Below are 10,356 nucleotides of genomic sequence, written 5' to 3' on the forward strand. Positions count from 1 at the left end.
TTCTGTCCCTCTAGGACTGCACTTTGACCTTGAACCTTCTTAGAGTTCTTCCCCTATAGGAATTAAGGGAGTGGCAAGCTCTAGATTTTTCTTAGAGATCAGGATACATAGACAAACAAGTGCTCCCTCGTGGTTTGTGAAGTCAGCAGTGCTGACCCTGAGAAAGGGTGTCCCAGGCTCTAAGGCAGGGATGGCGAACCTTTTGAGCTCGGCATGTCAGCATTTTGAAAAACCCTGACCTAACTCTGGTGCCGTGTCACATATAGAAATTTTTTGATATTTGCAACCATAGTAAAACAAAGATTTATTTATTTTATATATTTAAATGCCATTTAACAAGGAAAAATCAACCAAAAAAGTGAGTTCGCGTGTCACCTCTGACACGCGTGTCATAGGTTCGCCATCACTGCTAAGGTGCAGTGGGGAGAGACTGGGTGGCCTATCTGAGGGCCAGCAACCACCTAGTCTTCCCATCCCTGTCGCATTGCTGTGGCTGCAGCAGACCCCGATTCACAGCGCCTGCACGAGCACCAGGAGGCTCATGACCAGGGCCATGGAGAAGAAGATGCCCAGGAAGAAGCGATCCATCACACGGGCCAGGCGTTTCCAGTCCTCGTGGCGGTGCTGGGCAGCCCGGTGGCTGCGGAAGGTGTTAGCAATGGTGGCTACATGGTGCAGCAGCTCTTCCTGATGGCACAGACACCGGGGCTCATGGCAAGGGCCTGCTGGGGGGCCAGCCCCTCCCTCAGGAGGCTGGGGACTGGGGGGTGACTCGTGCCGTCTAGACTTCCCACAGGGCTCCCCTCGTTCTCGCACGCACAGGCCCCGTGCCAGGTATCCCAGTAGGAAAGCCCGAGCCCAGGCCGGCACTGGACGGGCACTAGGACCACAGTAATGCAAGTTCATGATAAGGATAGTGAGCGCTGTGGAGAAGGTGATCATGGTCATGGTGGCCATGTAGTACTTCCCTGCAAAAGACAGAGCGAGCTGGGGCCCAGAAAAAGAGCTCGGGGCCTGAGCTCCCCAGCCCCCTCAGCATGAAGGGGCTGTCGGGCCCTCCAAGCCCCAAGAGGCTGTCGGGCCCTCCAAGCCCAGTGGATGAAAAAGGAAGGAGGTAAGGGCCAAGTCTGCCAAGTCTCCCCAGTCCGCATTCCCACAAGTGGGTTCTCAGAAGCTAAGTGCTGCTGATTTCCCCCCTCACTGCTGGAGGCTGCGTTTACCCACAAGTCGCCTCTCTAACGGTTATGCCATGACATGGGGCCGGTGACGGACCCTTTCAGTACAGGGGGGCATTCAACAGAACCTGCCTGTCGTCTGTGGAGATGCTTCCCTGGGTTAATTAAGGTCCACTGCTTAGCACAGTGCTTGGCACAGTGAACACTCAGGACACTTGGCCTGTCCTTATGACCCTGGGGGCAGTGACCTCCCTCCATCAGGTTCTTGAGAAAAGACTCTTTCCTCTGCCCCTTCCTGTAAGGCAGTGGTTCTCAACCTTGGCTGCACATTAGAATCACCTGGGAATCTTTTTAAAATCCTGATTTCTGGGCCTCATCCTCCGGAAATTCTGTTTCGTTGTTACTAACGTTGTGGCCTCACCCCATAACAAACAGAATTTCCGGAGGATGAGGCCCAGAAATCAGGATTTTAAAAAGATTCCCAGGTGATTCTAACGGGCAGCCAAGGTTGCGAACCACTGCTGTAAGGGGGGTGTCCTCCTGGAAGGGGCTTCCTCCTTTCCCCTCAGTCCCGGGAACAGGCGTGCTCCCAGGACGACCCCCTCACACACTGAAGCGGGGCCACTCTGGCGACCCGAGCCCCGTCCCCGCACTGGTGGGGACCCGCACGCATCCGCCGGAGTGGGGAAGGGGGGCCATTGTCTCGGAGGGGACGGCTCTTTCCCGCACCCCCACCCCCACCCCCGGCCGGGCCCTCCCCCACTCACCGATGAGCGGCACGCTCTCGGCCGGCGGCATGCTCTCGGCCAGGATCAGCTGGAAGACCGTGAGCGCCAGCAGCACCGTGACGCCCAGCGACACCTTCTCGCCCGAGTCCGCGGGCAGGTGGAAGGCGAGCGGCGCGAGCAGCGAGATGAGCACGCAGGGCAGCAGCAGGTTGCACACGTAGGCGGCGGCGCGGCGGCGCAGCAGCAGCGTGAAGGTCACGTCGGGGTAGGGCTCCGAGCAGCAGCCGTAGGTGAGCACGCGCCGCCGCGCCGGCATGCCCAGCACGCGCCACTCCACGTTCTCCACGAAGTCGGCCAGGCTGGCGCCGCCGCCGCGCGCCCGCACGTCCAGCTGGTGCCCGCCGTGCGTCCAGGAGCCGAAGGTCAGGCCGCAGCGCTGCGCGTCGAACGGGAAGGCAGACACGTCCACGCGGCACGAGCTGCGCGTGATGGCCGGCGCGTCCCAGCGCACGGCGCCGTCGTGCCGCAGAACCACGTTGGTGCTGGCGGAGGCTGGAGGCTGCGCGTCTGCCCTGCGGGAGGCGGAGGATGGGGTTGGGGGGAGGAGGGGAGGGGAAGAGGGGCTTCCTGAGGCAGTGGCCCGGGCCACCCCAGGACAGGAGCCCTAGGCCACCCCAGGACAGGAGCCCTAGGCCACAGTGCCCCTGCAGGGAGGATAGATTGTGCCCTGGGGAGGGCCCTGGGTGCTTTTGGAGGCCTGGAAGGGGCAGCGCCTGAGGGCCCAGAAAGGATACTGATCTAGCCCAGGGCGGCAGGAAAGTCCTCTGCAAAAGTTGGCACGTGGTGGCACAGTGACTTCTCTTGGGTGCCATCTGTAAGATTGTGGAGGGGTTCCTGGGGGAACATGCAGAGCCATGTGTTGTCCAGAAAACAGAACTGGCCCGGCCAGGGTGCTCAATGGTTGAGCATCGACCTATGAACCCAGAGGGCAGGGTTGATTCCTGGTCAGGGTTGTGGGTAAGATCCCTGTGGGGCATGAGGGAGGCATCAATGGTTCTCTCATCATTGATGTTTCTATCTCTTTCCCTCTTCCTTCCTCTCTGAAATCAATAAAAAATAAAAACAAGAAACAGAACTGGCTTAGGCAGCATAAGGGGATGCCCCAGAGGGCCCTAGGCAGGCCTCTGGGGAGCCCTGGGACTCAGAGCCAGCCTGGAAGGGAGGAGTGTGCCATGAAGAGCACTGGTGCCCCTGAACCCTCTCTGCCAGAGATACAGAACTGGCCTGGACCGCACAGTGGGTTCCTGGAAGACATTCAGCCGGTTGCCTTGGAACAGCCTCAAGTGGGGATGCCATGGAGGGGCTGTGCGGGGCTGTGAGGAAGCCCACTGAGTCATGTAGCCACCACTGCCAACACCTTCCTGCCAGATTAGAAGGGTCCTGGGGACAACTTCCAGGGCAGCTAACTAGCAACTAGTTCAGTAGGGGAATGAGGGATAAGTGCCTACCCGGAACCAAGGGCAACTCCAGGGAGGGCTAGGAGAGGGGAGGGGCCCAGGCAGGCAGTACTTGTTATAGAGTACGATGTCTGGCCGCCACACTAGACTGCTGGGGATGCGGATGGCATCCAGGCCACCATAGTCATCGGGGTCCCATCGTAAGTAGGCATCTGTCCACTCCTGTCGGATCCACAGGTATAGGGTCAGCACCTGGTTGCGCTCATCCTAGTTGGGCAGGGAATAGGCACAGATGTGGACACATGTGCATGCATATCCTTCCCTGGGTGTGCAACTCACCTACAGAGCTCTAGTCAGTGCCCACAAACCCAACTTGGCCGTACAGCCCAGTTCCCACCCAGGCCTTGTTGTGACCTTGGCCAGTTCTTCTCTGGGCCTCAGCTTCCTTAGCAGTTATATGGGTGATAATCCCTGCTGGGCAGGATTCAAGGGTGCAAAGTTTTGGGCACACTGTGGGCACCTAACAGTATCCAAGTTAGTAGCTGTTATTGTTAATATTAATGTTTACAGAAACTAGTTGTTTGGTGAATCATCCCAGTCCCCCACCCCCAAATTCCTTGACACTGTCACCAGCACATTCCACAGTTGTACAACCACAATGTACCATGTCAATGATCTGGGACAATGTCACCTCCAGGGTCACGTTCAGAGTCTGGTCTGTATCCGCCACAGGTCTCAGGGCACTTGTATAGTTGGCAAAAAGGTCACGGAACAGCTTGTGAGCCAGCCTGCCCTCAGCTCCCAAGCATCCTGGGGGACAAGCAAGAAGGTTTACTCTAGTGCAGGAGCCTCTGCTCACACCCTGCACCTCCACAAGCCTGGGGCTGTCACCTCCACTCTCACAGTGGTCTGACTGGTCCTCCTGATGTCTGCCCTCTGTCCCCAGGCTGTGACTCTAGTTCTTCCCTGGCCTGCCTCCAGGGATGAATGAGGTGAAGTAGGTGGAGCGAATTGATACTCTTTTCTGAAGCAAGGCTGATGGGTTTCTTCCCTACATGTCCCTTCCCAAGGACCTGGATTCGGTCTGCCTTGCCACAAATGCTAAAAGGGGCTGTATAGGCCACAAGAGTGCCAGCTCTCACCCAGGCATCTGAACCCCCTTGCCCAGCCCCCTCCAGTTTCTCAAACCTGCCTCCACTCCTCCTGTTGCACTTCAGTTAATTTCTTCAAGGCTTCTGACACTGTAGGCCAGTCCCACCTAAAAACACACCCTATCCCTAGGCTTTTGTGACACACCATATTGTCCTTAGTCCCTGACTTAAGTATTGCTTCTCAGAATCCCGTTGGTGACCCTCCTCTCCTTTTTCTCCGGTCTGCTGAGCTCCAGATGCATATATACAACAACCAACGCTTGAATGTCCTGTAGGCACCTTAAACTCTCTAGGTCAAAACAGGAGTTCAGAGAACCTGGCTGGAGAACCTAACCAGAACTTGGCTGGAGTTCCTGGCTAGAGATCCTGGCTAGGCTGCTGATCAACTGAACGCTGTCTCCATGTCATTCCTTCTTTGCCGACTCCGTCCACACCTTTGGGGACCCCTGGACCTGCTGGGGTTGGACCCCAGCATCTAAAGTGTTAAAATTATACTTAAGAATATAATTTTTATGCATTAAAAAAAACCCAAATATTTAACTTATGAGAAGAGATGGTAGCATTAATTAGTACCATGTTTCCAATTTTTAAAATATCAACCTAATTATACAGATATAAATAACAGAGAATATTTCGTTTAATATTTTAAGAACAATTAAAATATATATCACTCATATATTTACACCATTCAGTTAAACAATTACAATTGTTCTTGTGCATTTGAAATATGAATTTGATTACATGCTACTTGAAGGCAACCATATCCATACAATTTTATTTTTAATAAAATCTTGGCCATCACATTTTAGAAATAAGAGATTTAATTTTAAAAAGGGGGGGAGAGATTAACCAAAGGATGTGTATGCATGCATATAAGCCTAATCAATGGACACAGACACCAGGGGGTTGAAGGCATGAGTGGGGGTGATGGGGGTGTAATGGGGAGATAAGGACACATATGTAATACCTTAATCAATAAAGAAATTTTTAAAAAGCCAAAAAAAACAAAACAAAACAAAAAACAGGAGTTCATTTCCTTCCCCCATGCTCTGAAACCTGCTCCTTGTTTGATGTCCCCATCTCAGCAAACAGCACCCCCCAGTGACCTCAGGTGGAAACCTAGGAATTATCACTCTCCCTCCTCCTGTCGTTTACCCCTGCAAACCAACCAATACCCAAATCCTGTCAGTCATATTGCTGAACATCTCTTGAATGTTAAATCGCCTCTTCAGCTCAGGCCTCATCCTCCCTCTCATGGACCACAGCAGCAGCAACCTCCTCACCGCTCCCTCTGGTCTCAGGCCCAGCCTCTCTAATCTTCCTCCATATTTCTGAGAGATCAAGTTATTTTTTGTCTTTCAATTTGTTTATCTGATGTATACGTTTATTGATTTACAGATATTGTACCAGCCTGCATCCCCAGAATAAATCCCACTTGTTCATAGTGTATGATCTTTTTAATGTTTTGTTGGATGCGATTTGCTAATATTTTGTTGAGGATTTTAGCATGCAAGTTTTTTAAAAATACATATATTTTTATTGATTTCAGAGAGGAAGGGAGAGGGAGGGAAAAATAGAAACATCAACGATGGGAGAGAATCATTGATTGGCTGCCTCCTACATGCCCCACACTGGGGATCGAGCCCGCCACCCGGGCATGTGCCTTGACTGGGAATCAAACTATGACCTCCTGGTTCATAGGTTGAAGCTCAACCACTGAGCCACACCGGCCGGGCTTTAATATATTTTAAAAATTGATTTTAGAGATAGGGGAAGGGAGAGAGAGAGAGTGGGAAACATTGATGAGAGAAACATCGATTGACTACCTCCTGCACGCCCCCCCTCTCCTCCCTGAGGATCAAGCTGAAACCAGGCATGTGCCTTGTCTGGAAATGAACCGGCAACATCTAGGTACATGGGAGGATGCTCAACCAACTGAACCACACCAGCCAAGCGAGATCAAGCTTTTGAACACACAAATCTGACCAGGCCAGTAACTGCTTAAAACCATTCAATGGCTCCTCATTGCCTACTAAATAAAGCCCCAACTCAGCCTGGCCTTCAAGGGCTCCTAGTTTTTCCAGTCCTATCTCTGGAAGCTCCCCTCTCACCTCACCCACCCCAGTCAGGCAAATCTCTCACCCTTTTCTGCACCCCCTCCTCCACACTCCCCCAACAGCTTGTTCTCCTGCGTAGGTAACTGCAGAGAGAAATGAAGAGAGAGAGATTTGGAGAGGACAAGAACAGCAGCAACACCCAGAGAGGCCAGGCCTGGTTTACTGAGCTTCATACCTGGAAGGAGTGGGAGCAGGAACAGGAACAGAAGGCCCAGTCTGGAGAGGCCAAGGCAGTGGCTCCTGGGCCCCATGGCCCTGCGGGGCAGGTCCCTGGGTGTGAGCCTCCTGGCTCGACCTAGGGCAGCATCAGGGCCTGCTAGCAAGGATGGTGTGGACAACACCTGGAAGTCAGAAGGAAGATCTTTGGTGGGTCCAGCTACCCACTGGGGAGCCCTGCAGCCCATCTGGTTATCTGACTCTCCTTTTTTGTACTTGTCCTTGGATTTTAGTACTTCTTCTCTGCTGGACCTTGCCTCTTCTGGCCTCTGCCTCTGCCCTTTCCTCTGCCCCTCCACTCCCTTTACCTCACACTCAGCTTCCCTGGCTCTGTTTCCTTCTGTCTATTTCTCTGTAACTCTTTCTTCGTCTCTCTTGGCTTCTCTGACTCAGATCTTCCTCTTTTCACTCTCTCTTCTTTTCTCCTCCTTCTATCTTAGCCCCCCTGACTTCCTGCTTCCGTTCCCCATACCTGGGCTCTGGATGAGCCTGGTGCATTCTCCATCAGGGTCAGGGACTCCATCAGTCCTGATCCCTCGGAGGCACAGGACAGCAGGCCCCTCCTCTGGGCCCTTTTCATTAGCTTAATTACACCTGTGCAAGGGACTAGAGAAACTGAAACTGATACTTCAGGCCACTGGGACCTGAATTATTCAAGTTCTGTAAGGCAGCACCCAGGCTCTGCTTAGGCCCAGCCTGAAGGGGTTGAGGGTAGAGAAATGCCAGGTTTAGGATCTGTAGGACACTGGGGCTTAAGGGTGTTAAGGGTCAGAACTTATGGATGGTAACTCTACTCCCAGCTCTGACACTCAGAGAGGTACTAAACAAATCTGTCCGGGTGGTTGGTGCCAGGCAGACTCTCCATTCCTGCTGGGAATGGTGCTGAGCCGTATGCTGCTCCAGGTGGCAACACAGAGTAGGAAATGCAGCCCACTTCCTCACCTCTGAGTCTCCACAGCCATCCAGTCCGAGCTTCAGTGTTCTCTTCTGCCCAAACACCGTGGGCCAGGAAAAACACAGACTTTACTGGTAGAGTCACTTTCAGCTCTGATTTTAAAATATATATTTTTTTATTGATTTCAGAGAGGAAAGGAGAGGGGGAGAGTGAAACATCAATGACGAGAGAGAATCACTGATTGGCTGCCTCTTGCATGCCCCCACTGGGGATCAAGCCGACTGGGAATTGAACCCTGACTTCTTGGTTCATAGGTCAACACTCAACCACTTAGCCATGCAGGCCCGGCTCACTGTGGTTTTGATTTGCATTTCCCTAATGATTAGCGATGTTGAACATCTTTTCATGTGCTTATTGGCCATTTCTATATCTTTGGAGAAATGTCTACTCAGATCCTTTGTTTTTTATTTGGGTTCTTCTTTTGTTATTGAGTTCTAAGTCTTCTCTATGTATTCTAGATATTAATCGCTTACCAGATACATAATTTACAAATATTTTCTCCCATTCTCTGGGTTGCCTTTAACTCAATTGACTTTTAATTAAATTATTATTTGATTGATTTTAGAGAGAGAGAGAGAGGAAGGGAGCGAGAAAGAGAAACATCGACTTTTTTGTTGCACTTATTTATGCATTCATTGGTTGCTTGTTGAATGTGCCCTGACTGGAGATTGAACCCACAACCTTGATATATCGGTACAATGATCTAACCAAACTGAGCTACCCAGCCTAGAGCCTACTCAGTTGATTGGTTTGTTTGTTTGTTAATCCACACAGAGGATATTTTTTCCATTGATTCCAATTTCCCTTGTGGTTTTGTCTTTGTTCCATTGGTTGAATATGTTGTTTAATTTCTAACATCAATGTGAGAGAGACACATCGATTGGTTGCCTCCTGCATGAACCTGCAACCCAGATACGTGCCCTTGACAGGGAACTGAACTCATGACCCTTTGGTGTGCAGGCAGACACTCTAACCACTGAGAGACACCGTCCAGGGTTCAAAGGACTTTTGATGAACAAACTTAAAATTTTCTAGTAGTCCCATTTGCATATTTTTTCTTTTGTTACCTTCACCTTTAATGTCATATCCAAGAAATCATTACCAAATGTAATGTGGGGAAGCTTTTGCCCTATATTTCCTTCTAAAACTTTTATAGTTTTAAGTCTTACATTTAAGTCTTTGATTGATTTTGACTTAATTTTTGTATATGGTGTTAGACAAAACAGTCCAACTTCAGTTCTTTGCATGTGGACTCCAGTTTCCCCAACACCATTTGTTGAGAAGACTGTCCTTTCCTCCATTGAATGGTTGCCGGGAGCCGGTCCATCCTTGCTGCTTGACACAGTCGCTGCAGGAAAGAAACATCTGCACAGCATATGTTTCAAGGGACCTGGTGTATATAGCATACTGTTCTTAATGTTTGCTCCCCTTCTTGGCGCTATGTGTTTTAACCAAGGTCACCTCTCCGAGAAAGGTTGTTTCCCCAGGTAGGGATTTTTCCCTGAAGTTAGGGAGGGGATAAAACCCCTTAACTACGTGCCAGGCGGGTAGTTAATCACTTTAACTACGAACAATCACACTTAAGCTACATAATCTTTACTCCCTGGAATGGAGATAAGAAATGCCTTAACCTTTGGAATAGAGATTGATAGGATTGGAATCAACTGGTATAAATACAGATGTAACAAGACAACTAGAGACAGAACCTAGACACACAGAACCTAGAGACAGAACCTAGAGACAGAACATGGCAAAAGATCCTGGACAGAAACTGGCAACAGAACCTAGAGACAGAACCTAGCAAGAGAACCTGGCTGAAGAACCTAGAGACAGAACCTGGCTACAGAACCTGGATAGAACATGGCAAGAGAACCTGACTAGAACCTGGTGACTGAACCTGGCTGGAGAACCTAGCGAGGGAACATGGCTACAGAACCTGGCTGGAGAACCTGGAGAACCTGGCTGGAGAACCTAGCAAGAGAACATGGACACAGAACTTGGCTGGAGATTGTGGCTAGAGATCCTGGCAAGGCTGCTGATCAACTGAACGCTGTCTCCGTGTCATTCCTTCTTCGCTGACTCCGTCCACACTTTTGGGGACCCCTTTGGGTCTTGGCACCCTTGTCAAAAATTACTTGACCATGTATGTGAGGGTTTATTCCTGGGTTTTCTATTCTATACCTAGTGTACATGGTTGTCTGTATGTCAGTACTGCACGTTTTTAAAATATATATATTTTTATTGATTTCAGAGAGGAAGGGAGAGATAGAAACATCAATGATGAGAATCATTGATCAGTTACCTCCTGCACAGCTCAAACTGGGAATAAAGCCAAAGACCTGGGCATGTGCCCTTGACCGGAATTAAACCTGGGACCCTTCAGTCCACACACCGACACTTTATCCACTGAGCCAAACTGGCTAGGGCAGCACTGCACTCTTTTGATGACTATGGCTTTGTAGTTAAGTTTTGACATCAGAAAGTGTGTCTCCATACTTATTCTTTTACAAAATTGTTTTGGCTATTCAGGATCTCTTGAGATTCCACATGCATTTTA

General features: G+C 50.5%; 1 protein-coding gene across 1 annotated transcript; it reads right to left on the reverse strand.

Moving 5' to 3' along the window:
* Positions 1-405: 405 nt before the first annotated feature.
* CHRNA10 (cholinergic receptor nicotinic alpha 10 subunit) lies at positions 406-7,191 on the reverse strand. Its single transcript, XM_036324261.1, has 5 exons — positions 6,804-7,191; positions 4,025-4,251; positions 3,473-3,627; positions 1,943-2,475; positions 406-968 (listed from the first exon to the last, which is right to left on the reverse strand). The coding sequence occupies exons 1-5, from the start codon at positions 7,030-7,032 to the stop codon at positions 511-513; spliced, it is 1,602 nt and encodes a 533-aa protein (XP_036180154.1). The 5' UTR covers positions 7,033-7,191; the 3' UTR covers positions 406-510.
* Between the last annotated feature and the right edge of the window lie 3,165 nt (positions 7,192-10,356).

The sequence above is a fragment of the Myotis myotis genome, unplaced genomic scaffold (assembly GCF_014108235.1).
Source record: "Myotis myotis isolate mMyoMyo1 unplaced genomic scaffold, mMyoMyo1.p scaffold_m19_p_10, whole genome shotgun sequence".
NCBI lineage: Eukaryota > Metazoa > Chordata > Mammalia > Chiroptera > Vespertilionidae > Myotis > Myotis myotis.